Source organism: Gekko japonicus, unplaced genomic scaffold (genome assembly GCF_001447785.1).
Source record: "Gekko japonicus isolate JY-2015 unplaced genomic scaffold, Gekko_japonicus_V1.1 scaffold253, whole genome shotgun sequence".
Lineage (NCBI taxonomy): Eukaryota > Metazoa > Chordata > Lepidosauria > Squamata > Gekkonidae > Gekko > Gekko japonicus.
Genome location: NW_015173681.1, coordinates 1,200,936 through 1,220,476, shown reverse-complemented (window position 1 = coordinate 1,220,476; position 19,541 = coordinate 1,200,936). Strand labels below are relative to the sequence as shown.

The window sequence follows — 19,541 nt, the reverse complement described above, 5'->3', positions numbered from 1 at the left end:
CAGAGGTTTTGTCCTTTGGCGTGCGCTGCAAAGAGGACGGAGGGAGGGAATAGGCACGCGCCGGCGCGATCACACCCAACGCGTCCGTCTGCAGCCTGTGGAAAACCATTTGCTAGTAGATCTTTGCAGTTACTTTCTAACTGCGCATCTTTGGCTACGCTTCCCAGATGTTGTGGTGTGATCGCACCCCGAAAATCCGCCCAGCATTCGTGCCTTTCACGCGGCAAATTCTCCATGTAACCGGGGCCTAAGAGTGGCTTACAATCTCCCTTCCCCTCCCCTGAGAAGTGCTCATGAGAGAACAGCTCTGAAAGAACTTATGACTCATCCAAAGTCACACCAGCAGCTGCCTGTGGAGAAGTGGGGGATCAAACTCAGTTCTCCCAAATTAGAATCCGCGCTCCTAACCACTACATCAAGCTGGCTCACTAAGTCTCTATTAAAGAGGCAGGGTGTTTTTCTCTCCAGACAGCTGGACATAGGGTTTACAGGTGCCCTCCTGCCCACCTGCAGGGACTGGGGGGGTAGGGTTGCCAGATCCAGGTTGGGAAGCCCCTGGAGATTTGGAGATAAGAGCCTGGGGAGGGCAGGGACCTCAGTGGGGTACCGTGCCACAGAGTCCACCCTCAAAAGCATCAATTTCCTCCAGAGGAGCTGATCTCTGTAGTCTAGAAACAAGCTGTAATTCTGGGTGGTCTCCAGGTCACACCTGGAGGCTGGCATCCCTAGCTGGACACTTTATTCCCAGGGTAAACGACCAACCAAACAGCAACAGGCGAGGACCATCTGAGCAGTGTATCACTAACACAAAAATCCTCTCTAACCAATTATGCCTAGAGTGCTACTTGAGGCCTGTTAACGTTAATATTGTATATTAAAAGTGATGAATAAGAGACAGTGAATAGAACAGTAGACTAACTCTGCACTCCTATTTAGAGTTATGGCACTGCATCTATCCACTGCATCTAGACTGTAGAAACTCTGCATGGGGTGGCAGTGTAAAACACCTGTGATTATTTATTTTTTTTAAAAAAAGAAGGAAATGTTATATAAACAGTGGTCCTTCTTTATATGGGAGACTCTTGTCTCCAAAGGATTCTGTGCTATAATGAATGTTTTAAAGGAAGCCACTTGCTTTTTCTTCTGTGGCTAGAAAAGAGAAAATCACCAGAAGAAGAAAGGCTCAATGGCAGGTTGCTGTCTTGAAAAAGAGGGCAGCTGCCAATGAAAACAGCCATTATCCCCATGCGTTCAATGCGTTCCTCAGCACCTGCCTTTCAGCTCCATTAGGGGGCAGTGCAGCACTGAAAAGCCAGGAGAGAGATTTTTAGGGAACCCTTTTCACACACACACTCCTCCACTGCGAAATCCTGGCGCCATGCTGCAAAGGACTCTGGGACATGCCAGACACTCGGCACAGTGGGCCACATTATCATCCGGATCACAGGAGAGTTTGTTTCTGAAGATACTCAAGGCTCCCTTCAAATATGGATTTCGAGGGAATGCTGGGAGGGAGAAGCAACAGTAGGCCATTGCTGGAGGTCTTGTGGAGAAAGCTGTGAAAATCCTCCAGTAATTCTCCAGAACGCAAGTTTGCAAATGACTTATCTAAGGCATTGTCATGGATGGTAGTAGTAAGAAATAGCCTTTAGACAGTAATACACCCAGAGTTTGACAAAAAAAACCCACAGCACACGGCTTTAAATTGGGTTATCAGATGTCCTCTTCTGAGAGCCAGTTTGGTGTAGTGGGTAGGAGCACAGACTGGGTTTGATTCCCCACTCCTCCATATGCAGCTGCTGGGTGACCTTGGGTCAGTCACAAGTTCTGTCAGAGCTGTTCTCTCAAGAGCGGTTCAGAGCTCTCTCAGCCCCGCCTACCTCACAGGGTATCTGTTGTGGGGAGGGGAAGGGAAAGGAGTTTGTAAGCCGCTCTGAGACTCCGAGGGAAGGGCGGGGTATAAATCCAATCTCCTCCTCTTCTTCCTCTTTTTTGGTTTCTGTCCACTTTTGGGCTCCTTTTTTAAAAAAACCTGATGAACACGTCCTCTTTTTTGGGTTGGAAGGTTAGGAATATTCCTCGTTAGCAGCAATTATCACAGCTTAAATAACAAAAGATGGTAAACCCCTGCTTTAAAAACAGGGCTGCCCGGTCTTCTGGGTTGGCAGGAGACCACCCGCTGGCAGACCTCTTTCCTTATTCTAACTTGGTGGGTTGGCGGGGGGAAATCTCCCAACGCTGGTGAAGTGGTGATGTCACTTCTGGTGCAACCTGGAAGTGACATCGCCATGTAGGGACAGTACTCTAGGGTTCACCCAAAACTCTATGGTTCAATCACAGAGAGCCCCGCTCCTCTGCCAGTAAGTGCCTGGCTGGTTGCCAACCTTGGGCTGGCGTCCCTACTTTAAAACAAGTTATTTTATTTTGTCCTTTTTGTTGTTTTAGGGCTAGCATCCATCAGTCTCTGGCTGAGACTGCAAGCTGCAGGAGCTCACTCCCCGGGAGCATTTTCATAGAACTGTAGAATGACAGAGTTGGAAGCAGGGTTCCCAAGTACTTACTGTGATCCGGCGGGGGAAACATGCTCCCCGGCCGGACCATTCCTCCCTGTAACACACCATGCCGTCGCCAGGAAGTGATGCGGGGCGATGCTCTGGCAGTGGGACTGAAAACTCTATGGTACCATGGAGTTTCCAGCCCCATTGCCAGAGCGTCGCCCGGCGTCACTTCCTGGCGACGGCATGGTGCGGCGTGTCTGTTGTCCCCGCAGGAATGATCCTGCGAGGATGTCTGTGTCCCCCGCTGAATCACGGTAAGTACTTTGGAAGCCTGGTTGGAAGGGGCCATACAGGCCATCTAGTCCAAACCCCCTGCTCAATGTAGGATCAGCCTAGAGCATCCCTGATAAGCGTTTGTCCAGCCACTGCTTGAAGACTGCCAGGGAGGGGGAGCTCACCACCTCCCTGGGCAGCTGATTCCACTGTTGCACAACTCTGACTGCCAAAGTTTTCCCTACTATCCAGCCCCAGTACCTTCCCACCCTTAATTTAAACCCATTCTTGCGAGTCCTCTCCTCTGCTGCCAACAGGAACGGCTCCCTGCGCCTCCTCTAAGGGACAGCCCTTCAAATACTTCAAGAGAGAGCAATCATGCTGGATAAAAGAAAGTACTTCTTCACCCAAAGAGTGATCAACGCATGGAATTCACTGCCACAGGAAGTGGTGGCAGCTACAGGCATGGGCGGCTTCAAAAGGGAATTAGATAGGCATATGGAGCAGAGGTCCATCAGTGGCTATTAGCCACAAGGTATAGATAGGGGCTCTGGGGCAAGTGATGCTCTGTCTTCTTGGTGCTTGGGGGGGGGGTCAACAGTGGGAGGGCTTCTGATGTCCTGGCCCCACTGGTGGACCTCCTGATGGCACCTGGTATTTCTGGCCACTGTGAGACACAGAGTGTTGGACTGGATGGGCCTTTGGCCTGATCCAACATTGGCGTCTCTTATGTTCTTATGCCCCCCACCTCCTCTTCTCCAGACTAAACATTCCCAAGTCCCTCAGCCTTTCCTCCTAGGGCTTCTTGGTCTCCAGGCCCCCCCATCATCCTCGTCGCTCTCCTCTGCACCCGCTCCGTTCTGTCCACACCCTTTTTCAAGTGAACGGCCCACCCCAGTGTTTGTTTAAATGCAGGCTGACCCAAACCTGCATGGCCTGCAGCCGTTGCTCTAATACTAAAGCAGCTAGCCCCTGTGTGGATGACACAAGCAGCCAAAATAGGCCCAGATAAGTATGACGTTGCAAATTAACCAAAAGAAAAAGATACCCAGTACGGTCCAAGGAGGAGTGAATATACTCCAGAAGACAGCGGATGTCATATTTTAGATTGCAAGTCTCACAGGGCAGGGACTATTCGTGAACAGTATGCTATCGCAGATGCTGGAGAGCCAGCGTGGTGTAGCCATTAAGACCAGGGGTTTTTAATCTGGAGAACTGGGTTGGATTCCCCACTCATTCACTTAGGTCAGCCTTGGACCAGACACAGTTCTCTCAGGACTCTTTCAGCCTCACCTACCTCACAAGGTGCTTGCTGGGGGGAGAGGAAGGGAAAGGTGATTGTAAGCAGCTTTGAGACTCCTTGGCATAGAGGAAAATGAGGTATACAACCCCCCCCTCCTCCGCCTCTTCTTCTGAGAGGGCTCTCTCAGTCATAACACCAAAATTATGGAACTGGCTTCCCAGGGACATTCGTCTGTCCCCTTCCATCACTGTTTTTACCAGCAGATGAAAACTTTTCTTTTTGTTTCATCCGGAGTTCTCTCAACCACCTCTCCTTCCTGCCCTGTTGGGTTATATATGCCTTTTACTTTTGGTTTTAAATCGGCTCTACGATGTGCTTTACAACCTCCCACTGTTAACTGTTAGCTGCCTTGGTGGCCCTGATGGGACAGAAAGGCAGAATATAAAATTCTGTAAATAAATAATGCATCGGGAATGCTAAATACATAGATGTGGTGGTCATTACTATTATTGCATCGTGTCTTCCAGCCAGTTTGGTGTAGCAGTTAAGTGCGCGGACTCTAATCTGGGAGAACCGGGTTTGATTCCCCACTCCTCCACTTGCAGCTGCTGGATGACCTTGGGCAAGCTGTAGTTCTGATAACAGCTGGAGCGGTTTCTGTCAGAGCTCTCTCAGCCCCACCGACCTCACAGGGTGTCTGTTGTGGGGAGGGGAAGGGAAAGGAGTTTGTAAGCCACTCTGAGACTCCCTTGGGTAGTGAAGGGCGGGGTATAAATCCAATCTCTTCTTCTTCTGTCAGAGCTGTTCTCTCAAGAGCAGTTTCTGTCAGAGCTCTCTCAGCCCCGCCTACCTCACAGGGTGTCTGTTGTGGGGAGGGGGAGGGAAAGGAGTTTGTAAGCCACTCAGAGACTCCTTTGAGTAGTGAAGGGCGGGGAATAAATCCAATCTCCTCCTCCTCCTCCTCTTCTTCTCCTTCTGTCTGCTGTGGCAGACGTTATTAAGCAGGGCTTGCCACTGAGGATTGGATTCCTTGCATCCCACTTCAATAAACTGAAAGCAGTAGGAACTGCTGCCAACAAGCTAAAATTCAAGTGCCATGTCTTCCCAGCATAGCGCGTTGCTAGGACATACTCTTTATACAACGTTGTCCTGATACTCAAAAGTTAATTGAATCATATTTTAGGTACCACTTTCTGCAAAGCCTGGGGGGTCATCGCTTGCTTCAGGCTGTACAATGGACTTGAGCCGAGCTCTTCTCAAATCCAAGGCCAGCTCGATATTCATTGGACTGGGGTGACTCACTGATTGCCTCCACACAGCTCTGAAATGGGGAAAATGCATATGGCTTTCGTTCCAGATAAGGCGGCCTAAGCCACCGTGCATTTCCCTCTTATTACATTTGCCTCCTGCGGAATGTCTGCCGTGATATTGCCCCGCACAGAAGCTGTCCAAAGAGCAAAAATATCAGTCAACAGAAGCTGGCCGAAGAGCAACAAATATCACAGCACAGCCTGGAAAGTGAAATGCGGGATGTGAGATGCGAAGTCCTGGCTTTGCCAGATGCTGGCTCTTTGGCTCTGAATGAGCCCAGACCAACGGAGGGATTTTCTCTGCCACCCTTCCCCTCCTAGAAGGTGCTTTCTGCTCAGAATCCATGAAGAGGAAGAGGAAGAAGAAGAGGAGGAGGAGGAGATTGGATTTATACCCTGCCCTTCATTCGGAGTGTCAGAGCAGCTCACTGCCACAGGAAGTGGTGGCGGCTACAAGCATGGACGGCTTCAAAAGGGAATTAGATAAGCATACCGAGCAGAGGTCCATCAGTGGCTATTAGCCACAAGCTATAGATAGGGGCTCTGGGGCAAGTGATGCTCTGTCTTCTTGGTGCTTGGGGGGGGGGGGGCAACAGTGGAAGGGCTTCTAATGTCCTGGCCCCACTGGTGGACCTCCTGATGGCACCTGGTATTTCTGGCCACTGTGTGATACGGAGTGTTGGACTGGATGGGCCTTTGGCCTGATCCAACATTGGCGCCTCTTATGTTCTTATGTTCTTTCTTTCCCCTCCCCACAACAGACATCCTGTGGGGTAGGTGGGGCTGAGAGAGCTCTTTCCAGAACTGTCCTTGAGAGAACAGCTCTGACAGAACTACGGCTTGCCCAAGGTCATCCAGCAGGTGCAAGTGGAGGAGTGGGGGACCAAACCCGGTTCTCCCAGATTAGAGTCCGTGCACTTAACCACCACACCAACATATCTCCCTACTCCACCACTCCCTGGCAGAGCCATGATTTTATAAATCTGTACCATACCCCTCTGAGTATTTTCTCTTGACAAAGAGCCCCATGTGTTTTAAGCTCTCCACAAAGTAATGCCCGATCGTTTTAAAGCGGCCATTTTCTATCCTACCCTCCGGCTCCACCAGTTACTTACACGGCAAACCTAGGCAGAGTTAAACACTTCTGAGACCTGGATAGCCCAGGCTAGCCCAATCTCCTCAGATCTCAGAAGACAAGCGGGGTCAGCCCTGACTGCTATTTGGATAGGAGACCTACAAGGAATACCATGGTCATGACGCGGAGGCTGGCAATGGCGAACCACCCCTGAACGTCTCTTGCCTTGGAAACCCTACGGGGTTGCCATAAGTCAGCTGTGATTTGAAGGTACTTTCCTCCACCACCTCCAAGTCCAACAGGGCCAATGGGTTCACGGTCAGAGCAGTTCAAAGGTGGAATCAGCTGCCTAGGGAGGGGGTGAGCTACCCTTCACTGGCAGCTCTCAAGAAGAGGCTGGATGAATATTTGTCAGAGATGCTCTAGGCTGGTCCTGCATTGGACAGCGGGTTGGACTAGATGGTCTGTAGGGCCCCTTCTATGAACTCTATGGTTCTATGAACTCTGCTGAGGATTGCACTGTTAACCAACTGTGTGAACACGCTTTCAGGCTGTTTGAAGCTGCCCGGAAGATCTAACCCACAGAAGACCTCTTTTTCCATCAAGCCCCTCAGACGAGTCTGTTATTCACAGTTCGGCACTCTTTGCAGCCGCCAGAATCGACCCCCTCCCCTAAAAATATCTGAAAGCACTTAAAAAAAGAGAAATACAACGAGCACCAGAGCTTGTTTGCTATGGAGAGTTGTCTGTCTGATAGGACTTCTTCCCGTCCAATTTGTATGTATAATTGGATTACTGGAAATTTAAGGCAAGGGGGATTAGCTTGATGTTCCAAACGTCACACCCTGGTTACAAAACGGTGCCTTGGAGCTGGACTTTGGCGCAACAGCTTCGGGAACAAAAAAGGGCCTCCTCACCTGTGTGCTATGGCGGGTTTGTGTCCTTCTTCCTTGCACCAGGGGACATCTTCATGCAGGTAAGAGAGTCCACGAGCCATTGTTTCGGCGACATGACAGAGTTCATTCCAACTGATAATATTCCCCTTCAGATAGTCAGTCAGGGACCCCTGGAGAGAGACCAGAGCATCTGTTGAACTTTGTCAAAGACTCTGATGTCTTTATTGTTTTATCTGTTTTATATGGGCTTTGCCCCTTGTAAGCCGCCCTGAGCCCGCTCTGCGGGGAGGGCGGGGTATAAATCTTAATAATAAATAATAAATAAAAATAAATAAATAACACAGCGAATGGCTCCTACAAACGATCGCTAAAGTGCACTGAAAAGTGGACTCGAAGTGCATTATTCGGCATGTGCGAAAGGGCTTTATCTTTATCTAAGCACTTGGACCTCGCAGCAAATGGGCTTAATTAAGCCAGGAGGTATTCTGTGACAAGAGGTGGGCGAGGTTACGTGCATGCACACAGAGCGAGTAGTCTGTGTTTGTGTATGACGCTGGCCGACCTCTGCTGAATTACCACTTCTGGTGGCATTTGAATTCAGCCCTAGAAGTGCAGACTGGCACAGAAATTGTAAACGTAATTATATGGAACAAGGGGCGGGGCCCGCGATACTCTCTAAGCATTTGGACCTCGCAGCAAATGGGCTTAATTAAGCCAGGAGGTGTTCTGTGACAAGAGGTGGGCGAGGTTACGTGCATGCACACAGAGCGAGCAGTCTGTGTTTGTGTATGACGCTGGCAGACCTCTGCTGAATTACCGCTTCTGGTGGCATCTGAATTCAGCCCTCGAAGTGCAGACTGGCACGGAAATGGGAAAAGTAATTATATGGAATAAAGTGGTCCATGGTGCATGCTGGGATTAAATGTGGGTCCTGAGTCTGGGACTGAGGGCGACTATGACCAGAAAGGAGCTGAGAGGGCCAGGACGCATAGTGGTGAGTTTGCAGAGGCCAGGCTGTAAACATCAAAAGAAGCCAGTCTGAATTTTTCATAACTTACACAATTTTGATCAGTTTTAATCCGCTCTAGATGCTTTAGTCTGCTGCAAGCAAATGGACCGAGATGCTGCCCTCATTCAAGTGTTTCCTCATCTTTTTTTTTAAACAGCAGCTTAGAATCAAGAGCTGTGGCTGGAACTGATGTTTGCCTCTCTGGTCCAAACCTCTGTGGGTTTCCGAGTCTTTAGTGGACACAACTTGTTTGACATTGATAGGAACTCGCCTTTCAAAAATGGTGGAGGTTACCTTTTTTTTCCTGCCCTGACCTGGACAACCCAGGCTCTACTGACCTTGTCAAATCTCAGAAGTTAAGCTAAGGTCCATCAGTGGCTATTAGCCACAAGGTATAGATAGGGACTCTGGGGCAAGTGATGCTCTGTCTTCTTGGTGCTTGGGGGGGTGGGCGCAACAGTGGGAGGGCTTCTAATGTCCTGGCCCCACTGGTGGACCTCCTGATGGCACCTGGTATTTTTGGCCACTGTGTGACAGAGTGTTGGACTAGATGGGCCTTTGGCCTGATTCAACATTGGCGTCTCTTATGTTCTTATGTTCTTGAGCAGGGTCAGTTCTGGTTACTACTTGGACCCCCATGGAAGTCCAGTGTTGCTTCACAAAGGCAGTCAATCAGCAAACCACCTCTGCTCATCTCTTGCCTTGAAAACTCAAGCCATAGGTCAGCTGCAACTTGATGGCCCCTTTCTACCACCACCTTGTTTTCATTTATTGCGGAGGAATCAGGAAGTACGCGACAGCCCTCTGCTGCATCACTTTTAATTGTTGCGCAAAAAGTCAAGCAGATGGCATGAACGAGAACTGTAAGCAATCGCTACTGTGGTTCCCACTTACAACACTGTACAAGAAGAAGAGGAGGAGGAAGAGGAGTTTATACCCCGCCCTTCACTACCGGAAGGAGTCTCAGAGCGGCTCACAATCTCCTTTCCCTTTCCCCTCCCCACAACAGGGCACCCTGTGAGGTAGGTGGGGGCTGAGAGAGCTCTCTCGAGAACTGCCCTTGAAAAAACTTATGACTGACTGGTCACACCAGCATCTGCATGTGGAGGAATGGGGAATCAAATCCGGTACAGCACTGCAGGCTCCTCTTATACATAACAGGGCTTGGAAGGAACGAAAGGCAGCCAAGTGCCGTCATGCCTTCTCCCACTGAAGGTCAACATGGATGGGGTGAAAGGAAAAAGAGGGTGGGGCCAAATCCCAGTCCTCAAGGGGACCGAAACAGAGTCTGCCTTTTTCTAACCCATCTCCTACCATTTCACGTAGTGGAAACAGGTAGGGGGGAAATAGGGCTGGACTGATCCTGCTCCAGTTGTCCTTCAGATCTTCCTGCACCTATTTGGTTTGGTGTGGTGGTTAAGTGCGCAGACTCTGATCTGGGAGAACCGGGTTTGATTCCCCACTCCTCCACTTGCACCTGCTGGATGACCTTGGGCAAGCCATAGTTCTAATAAGAGCTGTCCTTGAAAAAGAGCAGTTTCTGTCAGAGCTCTCTCAGCCCCACCTACCTCACAGGGTGTCTGTTGTGGGGAGGGGAAGGGAAAGGAGTTTGTAAGCCGCTCTGAGACTCCCTTGGGTAGTGAAGGGCGGGGTATAAATCCAATCTCTTCTTCTTCTTCTATCAGGAATGACAATATGTATACACATATCTGGCCACTAGATTTGAGACGGGTAACAACTTAAATCCAACAAAATTTTCGGGTTATGAGAACCCAGGAGCTTTGGCTCTTGAAAGCTCATACCTCGAAAAATCTTGTCTGTCTCTCAGGGCTCTTTTTGTAGCAGGAACTCCTTTGCATATTAGGCCACACCCCCTAATGTAGCCAATCCTCCAAGAGCTTACAGAGCTCTTCTTACAGGAGCTACTGAAAGCTCTTGGAGGATTGGCTACATTAGGGGTGTGTCGCTTAATATGCAAATGAGTACCTGCTACACCTGCTTAAGGTGCTACTGGACTTGAATCTGGCTTTCCTGTGGCTGCCCCCTGAAACGGTCAACCCATCTTTTACCTTGTCATGGAAAGCTGTGATCAGCCACAGTTCCATCTCCAGATTCGTTCCTCGTTTCTCCGCCCCAATGAACTGCAACAGGTTTTCATGCTTCATCCCTGGGGTGTTGAAAATCTCCCTCTCGCTTTGCCAGGACTGCTTATCCTACGAGGACAGAGAGAAGTGAGTTATGATTTAAAAGCAAAACAATGGTGTGTGTGAGCAGTGCTATTCCTAGGCATTCGTCTGGCTGTCCCGTTCTATCAGTTAACAGGATCCCAAAGAACCTTGCAAATTGGTTTGTTGGAGTGCCTGGGGGTTCTTTGTCACGGGGCTATGTTTGGCTCACTTCAGCTGCAAAGTCCTTCTCGTCTCGCAATACAGAGTAAATGGCTTTGATGTGCAAGAATACAGAAATGAAGTGCTTTGCTTCTGGAGCTGGCCACTGTTCTCTTGGGGGGGGGGGGGGGGTTCCCGAGAGGAAAGGGCTGATCTAAATGGATTTGTCTGTAATGGGAACTGACCTTGGTATATGTTACTCAGCCCAGAATGCCGCCTGAGAGAGTTAAATCCTCCCCGCACGTCTCCCCGTTTTCATCTGATGAGCATCAACTATTATCATCAAATTTAAATTGAGTCTTATTGACTCTTCATCACCTTGGGAACCTTCTCTGGCAGAGAGGCAAAGCATGGATTTTATAAATAAATAAACATATGATTAAATCCTTCCTTGCATTTGACGCGCTGCAAACACCGCAACGTCCCTTAACTTGAAGAATCAGGCAGAGAAAGTTTAATCAGCTCACTTCATGGGAAATCAGAGAGAATAAGGATACACTGATGTTCTGTCAGACCGCTTTCCGCACACTTCAAAAGGGAAAAGGGGGGAATAAGGAGGCCGCGTAAAATCATTAGCAGGCAGAGCTCAGTTAAAGGTTTTCCGAGAAAGCACAGAAAAGAACAAGGGCTGTGCAGACATTAACCAGATTTAAACTCTTTTGTGTATAATCTTAACAGTTACAGGCTTCTAATCTGGATTAGGATAAAATATCCAACTAGTTAGTCAGAGCTGGAACAGATGACACAGAAACCTTCTCCTCTAAATCCGTAATGTCGAACGAATTGAGGCGGATTAAAGAATGAGGTACAGTGCCTACAGGAGTCTCAAGGCCTATCTAAACCGCAGATTTAAACGTGGTTTAATAAGCATTCTGTCTCTCTGTGTCAGAGAAATCTGGGAATTGTATTTTCTAAGGAGGATTCCCATCCTCCTTAAAAGGCAAAGGTTTCCTGTTGTGTATGTAATGGAATGGAATGAATGTACTGAGCTTGAAATCTTGAAAGGTATTGTAAATAGACCTATCAGAACAAAGGAAGTTTTGGAGGGAAGAGAAATGATTGGCCTTTATGTAAAGTGTGTGATTGGACCTTAGCTGACATGTGGGCATGGCTTGCCAAGCCCGGACAGTTTTAAAAGGAGCCTGTTGCTCCATTGATTTGTCTCGTTCTGGTTCTTCTGACTTCGTGTTCAATAAAGCTGTTAATCACTGTTCACCTGCTGCCTGAGTCTCGTATCTAACAATTGGCGACGAGGATGGGATTATAGAGCGGGTAGGCAGCCCCGCTGAACCGACGCCAAGACGGCGGACGACCAAGAAGCCCCTGTGGAACCCAGGGCGGAAGAACGAGACCTGGCTGATCAAGCAGCTGCAGCACTTGTGCCGGTACAGAGAGCAGTGATGGCCGTCAACCCAAGGTTCGAGGCATTCGAACCCAACCTTAAGGACTGGGATTCCTACCTGACCAGGTTCGAGTTCCACCTCCAGGCTAACCAGATCGAGGGTGTGGACCAGCAGAAGGCGACGCTCCTCAGCTCCTGCGGAAGGGCTGTCTTCGATGTTGCTCGGTCGCACCTCCGCACTGACCGCCTATCGCCTTTGTTAGGATGGCAATAATTGGGGGGGGGGGGGGGGAATGGCACTAAGCCGGGATGGCCTGAGCAGACCATCCCGATGGCACGACGGCATGTTTGCGCGATCAGACAGGGGAAAGTCCATCTGTGGCCCATTGGAACCCATTTACTACCGGACTTTCCCCGGTGTCTTTTAACTCCGCTTCCGTAGTGGAGCAGCATGGGTTGCTGACGCCCGCGGGACGCTTCCCAGATGTTGCTGTCTGATCGTGCCCTTTAGATCCGTCAGGCATTTGCACCTATGTCGGATCTAAAGGCGCAGTCAGCCTGGCCTCTGGCTGTTCTAGCTGCCATGGGTATGAGGGGGGGACTCTGGAATGTTAACTTTCATTTCTGCTGTATTCCGGTCTTTCTTTATCTACGTAACTAAAGCCTTCGACCTTGAGTGTCTGGTGTACTTTTCTCCTGAGAACGCTTGCCCGTTACTTTGGCGGGTTCCTACCTGGCCTCTGATTGGACCTGAGCCATCAGGGGACACTCTTGAATAATGTATATCTGCTTGCTTCGCGCGCTTTAGGCCACTTCTAACACTGAAAGTGTTAAGATATCTGCATACTTTCACTGTTTCAATAAACTTCTTCGAATGAAAGCTGTTGGGAACTGATTGCTGCAGGAGCCTGACAGGCACGTGTGATCACAGCCTGATGTCTCCATTGACTGGCGTCAGCTCTCCAGAGTCCAAGGCAGAGGTCTTCCACATTGCCTATGACCTGATACTCTTTAACCAGAGGTGGCAAAGCAGGCGCTCTATTTAGTTATCTATTTAGCAAATTTTTATGCTGCCTCTCCAGGGAGCCTCCCCGAGGCATCTTACAAAAAAAATATTAATAAAAACAAAAACCAAAAAAATTAAAATGGGGGGCCCTAACATGATGCCCGTGGGTGCCACGGCAACCGCCAATACCTTTTCTGTTGCCCGCAATGTGCCTTTAGGGAGTGGGCATGGCCAGGTAGCGTTTTTTGCCAGCAAGGCTTCTGATTGGAAATTTGATTGGCTGTGGAGATTTGATTGGCTGAGGAGATTTAATTGGCTGTGGAGATTGGCTGTGGAGATTTGATTGGCTGTGGCGACTGGCTGTGGAGGTTTGATTGGTTGTGCCACCACAGCACGAGGGACTTCACTGTGTTGTGACTGAAGGTAAGAGATGGCAGCCATGGTGCGGCTGGCTCCACCTCCCTCAAGCTCTTTTCTCCAGATCGGCAGGTTTCAAAGAGTCAGTAGCCATGTTCGCCTTGCGGCACCTTAAGGACTAGCAAAGTCAGCTATGGCATAAGCTTTTGTGGCTCTGGTCCACAGAACATTATGCCATCAAAGAAGAAGAGGAGGAGTTTCAAAGCAGCCTACCATCACCCCTCCCTTCCTCTTCCCACAGCCGGCACCTTGTGAGGGAGGTGGGGCTGAGAGAGTTCTGAGAGAACTGGGACTGGCCCAAGGCCACTCAGCAGGCTTCATGTGGAGGAGGAGTGGGGAATCAAGCCCGGTTCCCCAGATTAGAATGCACCTCTCTTAACCACTACGCCACAGGAGGTCATTAAAGGTACTGCACGACTCCTACTTCACCCCCTCCAGCCTCAGTTACAGCGGAGGATCTGTCAGAACACATCTCTTGAGTTCCTCAGGGGGAACCGTGTTGAGAAAGGAAGGTATATATGGAATAACTTGAGCCCCTTGTCTGGCCCTGAAGTGAGCGGCTGAACTGCTACGAAGGGCTTTTTCTCCTGAGCTTCTGCTAATCCTCATGCTGGGGAGGAGAGCAAATGCTGTTAAGATGCTGTTAACGGCTTCTGTCTGTCCAAAATATGTCTTCCCCCCTCCCGTTAAAAACTAGTTGCTGATTAGAGGCCGAGAATCTCTCTGAAATCCAACCCACAGGTGTGAAGCAATTCTTTCTGAACCGCAGAGGAAGGTCCCCACTCACCTGTATGGGGAAGATTTTCACGGCTACGTAATCGTTCACCAGCTGAGCCTTCCAGACACAGCCGAAGCGCCCCCTCGCTTTGATCTCCAGCAGCTGCAAAGGCTTCAGCCCAACCAGCGGAGAAGGGGGCGGCGGACCCGGGTCCTAGGAAGGAGATATCGATTAAGAGGATGTAAAGGGTGAGTTTGAGACAAGTATGCTTTGATGTCTCGGATGGCCAACAGGCAACCCGAGATGGATCTGGCCCTGGGCCTGCTGACCCCATGGACCACTGTATTCTTGGTGCTTGGGGTGGGGGGGGTCAACAGTGGGAGGGCTTCTAGCATCCTGGCCCCACTGCTGGACCTCCTGATGGCCCCTGGTGTTTTTGGCCACTGTGTGACACAGAGTGTTGGACTGGATGGGCCCTGGCCTGATCCAACATTGGCTTCTCTTATGTTCTTACGTTAGGACAAACATTCTCTTTGCCCCACCCACATTACATAGACCCAAGTCAATCAGATGCAAAACTCAAGCCGGGCTTTTAAATTTAAAAAGGCAGACTGTTCTTTAGCACTTCTGATGTGGGAAACTAATGAGTAAGCTGTGGTTTGGATCCTGTGAATGAGTTCCATCGACACCAGCATCTGCCACGGAATTTCTCTTCTGCTAAAACTTCCATGTGCACGTGGTCAGTTTATTTCAAGGGGCCCTTGTACAATTGGAAGTGGAAGTGAAAGAGGGAATGCGCTCCATGACAAACGCTACCTCGTGCACACGGAACTCATTCACAGGATCAAAGTGTGTGCCTTTTAAAAAAAACAAACACCTGAAGTCTCAAGTAACATCCAAATACATGCATTAAGTCTTTTTCTAAGCTATGCTCAAATGAATATTTTAAAAAATGTGTCTACTTGCAAGTAACTTCCAACAACCGGATTAGGAAGTGGTGTTAACAGGGCCATCATGCAGGGCAGGAAAGGTTTAATTAAAGGCAGTCCCACTTTCCCCATGTCCCAAAGAAAGCTAAAAGCTATCAAAGGCTACGGACGAAACGAGCAACAGTTCTAGGATGCAGTGCAGCCACTTAAAATAAAGGGCATTTCCTTCCTCTCTTGATCTTGAAGGACCAGGACTATTTTTGGGCAGGAACGCACAGGAACGGAGTTCCGGCTGGCTCCCAAGTTGGCCACGCCCAGCAGGAAGTTATTAGCATAATAGGCCACACCCAACAGCAGAAACTCATTAGGATTGGCTACATTAGGGGTGTGTGGCCTAACATGCAAAGGAGTTCCTGCTACAAAAAAAGTCCCTGGGTTTTGACAACAAACAAGGTAAACAGAATAAGAAGCAAAAGATGGGTGTGGCTGGATGACCACAGTTCTGGTAACATGGGGGTGCGGCCTCATAGGCTAATGAGCTGTGCTATCAGGGGTGTGGCCTAATATGCTAATATGTTTCTGCTGTTGGGTGTGGCCAATTATGCTAATGAGTTCCTGCTGGGCTTTTTCTACAAAAAAAGCCCTGTGAAGGACCATCACACTTTTAAAATGCCGAACTATCTTCTTTCCCTCTCCTCTCCATTCTTTCCGCCTCTGCTAAGGGTCATCACCAATGTTCCCTCTAAGCTGTGGATCCTTGTGAGCAAAAATTCTACTTTGTGAGCTACTGGGCATGAAAGTTGTGAGCCAGCAATTTGTTTACTACATAAATGAGTTTGCTTTGGAGCCATCATTCCTGAGCAAAGACAAAAATGTGTGAGCTGGAGGCTAAAAAAAACTGTGAGCCATCTCACACTAAGTCAGCTTAGAGGGAACACTGGTCATCACTACATGCCGTATCGATGAGTTCTGTACATGAGGAAGTCCTTTCTTTAGTTTCTCCACAATCTTCTATTCACCAACCTCACTGGGTGCCCACCAAATTCTAGTATTTTGGGAGTGGGAGACAAGTTCTTCATATTTTCCCTTTCACTAACCATGTGTCACTTCATAAATCTCTCTCGTGTCCTTGCCCGCCACCGTTTCAAAAACTGAAAAGTCATAAACCCCAAAAGCCTTTCTTTGCAGAAAAGGTATTTAGACCTCTAAATCATGTTGGTTGCCCTTCTCTGCACCTTTTCCATTACTGCAATATCTTTTTGAGCTCGAGTGACAAAACTTGTATACAGTATTCCAACTCTGACCACACCACAGATCTGTACAGGCAGTATTTAGGGGTGTAGGCAGAGTACGTTTTGCCTTGAGCTACCCTTCTGAAACCCTAGTCATGGGGTGCTTGCGGTGGTGCTTCCTGGTGCTCGCCAAGTGTTTTCAGAAAGTGGGTGAGGTCAGGTGGAGCTTTTGCCCACCCCAGCCTCTGATTGCCCGCTGGGAGATGCAACTGGCTGTGCAGACTTTTAAGACTGCTTTGGCAAGTCACAAGGATCTTCAATGTCTGATTGAAGACAAGGTATGTGTACGCAAGGAAATATTTTTAAACAATATGTACATTAGGGATGGGCACAGACCGGGAAAATGCGGTTTGGTTTGTGGCGTGCCCAGTTCGTGAACCACGAACTGTCACAGACTTTTTCGGGTTAATGAACCGGTTCACAGTTTGTGAAGTTCATGATATGGTAGAGCAGCCCCCCCGCCCAGCATGCTAGGGACACCAAAATTGCAGAGAATCTCCAGCTCACTCTGCTGTACCTGCCCGCCAAGTATGGTGAGGACTGGATATATGGGGTCCAAATTATGCCCCCCCAGAAGGTGCCCCCTTCCTCCATTGTTTCCAATGGACTATGGTCAAACTAGAGAATCTCTCAGTAGAAACTGAAGGTGGGGGCATTTCTGCAGGTTCCAGAGTGGAATGGCAGCCCCTGGGAGTAGCACAGAATCATAGAGTTGGAAGGGGCCATACAGACCATCTAGTCCAACCCCCTGCCCAATGCAGGACCAGCCTAAAGCATCTCTGACAAATATTCGTCAAGCCTCTTCTTAAAAGCTGTAAGTGAAGGGGAGCTCACCACCTCCCTAGTTAGCTGATTCCACCTTTGAACCACTCTGACCATCATAAAGTTTTTCATAATATCCAGCCGATACCTTTCTGCATGTAATTTAAATCCTTTGCTTCGGGTCCTCTCCTCTGCTGCCAACTGGAACAGCTCCTGGCCCTCCTCCAAATGACAGCCTTTCAAATACTTAAAGAGAGCAGTCATGTCCCCCCTCAATCTCCTCTTCTCCAAGCTAAACATTCCCAGGGCCCTCAGCCTTTCCCCTCGTCGCTCTCTTCTGCACCCTCTCGATTTTGCCCACATCCTTTTTTAAGTGAGGCCTCCAGAACTGCACACAGGACTCCAGGTGTGGCCTGACCAAGGCAGTATACAGAGGGGCTATGACCTCCTGAGATTTCGATGCTATGGCCCTTTTAATACAACCCAAGACTGAATTCGCCTTTTTTGCCACCGCATCACACTGACTGCTCATATTTAGTTTGCAGTCCACCCTTACCCCAAGATGTCTTTTGCATACACTACTCCCCAGAAACGTATCCCCCATCCAGTATTTGTGCTTGATATTTTTGTGGCCCAGATGTAATACTGTACATTTATCTTTGTTGAGTTGCACCCTGTTTGCAACTGGCCCACTTCTCCAGAGTATTCAGGTCTTGTTGAATTTTAACTCTATCTTCTTGGGTGTTTGCTACTCCCCCCCAATTTGGTACCATCAGCAAATTTAATGAGTAGCCCTTCTGCGACAGGAATGACACCCCCCCTCCATTAGAATGGCAGCCCCTGGGAGCAGCAAAGGTGTCCTGGGACTGGCAAGCACTGCAACCCAGTGAGGTGTGCCCACAACACTCCCAGACCCCCTGAGGCCCAAAGACATAGGTCCTCTGGTCACAGCCAACTTTCCATCCAAGCTCCACAGTGTTATGAGCAAAAATTCTACCTTGTGAGTGGGAAAAGCTAGTAGCATTAGAGTTTCAAAACAATTGGACTAGAGGGGGGGGGGTTCCAATGCTATGAGCCCCAGAAAGAGGCGCCCTCATCCTCCAATGTTTCCCATGGTCACAGTGCCCCCATTGGCTACAGCCCTGTGCATAAGGCAATCACAGAATCCAAAGTCAAGATTCCAGGCTTACTGTTCTGAAGATCTGCAGTAAGATGTGCATGCATACTGGGCTGCTGGCTACAAGGTCAACAGCGCCAGTGCACGGTACCCATCAATACAGTGCAAAAGCCGGCTTTTTGTTTGTTTCAAGCCACATTAAGGATCTTACTGTTTCCCCAAAGTCTGTTTCAATATTTAAAGACAAAAGCAGAGACATTTTTCTCCTCCCTTGAATTTCAATTAGCTTGGCATTTTACCATGTATTATTCTAATGAAAAGCATTAACTTAGGAAAGCAAAATCAGGCTAATGCACTTCTGCAAAAAAAAGAAAAAGAAAAAACGAGATGTAAGTAGGAACTCAGCAAACTTTGCTCCCTGTTCCCAGCAACGACAGAAGTTTTTAAAAGCGATGTTCTATATGACATTCTCAAGGATCTCTCTCTCCTCTGCTCTAATCAACATTTCCCCTCCTTTCACGATGCTTGCGGAACAACTGCAGAAGAAGAAGAGATTGGATTTATACCCCGCCTTTCACTCGGGAGTCTCAGAGCAGCTTACAAACTCCTTTCCCTTCCCCTCCCCACAACAGACACCCTGTGAGGTAGGTGGGGCTGAGAGAGCTCTTTCGAGGACTGTCCTTGAGAGAACAGCTCTGACAGAACTCTGGCTTGCCCAGGGTCATCCAGCAGCTACATGTGGAGGTTTGGGGAATCAAACCCGGTTCTCCCAGATTAGAGTCTGTGCACTTAACCACTATACCAAACTGTTTAGCCTATAGTATTAGACCCCCTTCCGTCCAATTGTTTTGAAACTTAGAGGGGTTTTTTTTTAGGAGAGGCACCAGCGGCTATGCTGCAAATTTGGTGCCTGTACCTCAAAAAACTGGGGCCCTCAGACCCCCAGATTACAAACCATTACAGAGCACAGAAAGAGCCATCACAGATGCCACCAGCCTGTTTCTAGGATCGGGAGGTCCACATTCCTTTCAGCATCTCAAAGGAAGAAATTTCCCAGCAGTTTTGTACTAGCATCTAGCACTCAGAGGGTCTGAAGAGTGAACCCATCAAGACTGGCCCAGTTAGAACACTTCACCATGGATCTCTTTAACCAATTTTGGTATACCACCTATTCCTGTACAAGTTTGAGGCGGTTCACAAACACGTTGAATAAATACAACATTTAAAGCCCCATATGGCTAGGGACCAACTTATATGAAGGACTGCC

General features: G+C 48.9%; 1 protein-coding gene across 1 annotated transcript in view; it reads right to left on the bottom strand.

Moving 5' to 3' along the window:
• The window catches only part of ACVR2B (activin A receptor type IIB), a 197,340-nt gene that overhangs the window by 12,248 nt on the left and 165,551 nt on the right, over positions 1–19,541 (bottom strand). Inside the window, exons 5-8 of the mRNA XM_015423053.1 lie at positions 18,710–18,743; positions 14,244–14,387; positions 10,374–10,517; positions 7,317–7,465 (exon numbers count right to left, since the gene is read on the bottom strand). Of these exons, the coding sequence (XP_015278539.1) occupies positions 7,317–7,465; positions 10,374–10,517; positions 14,244–14,387; positions 18,710–18,743 (471 nt within the window). The remainder of the gene's footprint in view (positions 1–7,316; positions 7,466–10,373; positions 10,518–14,243; positions 14,388–18,709; positions 18,744–19,541) is intronic.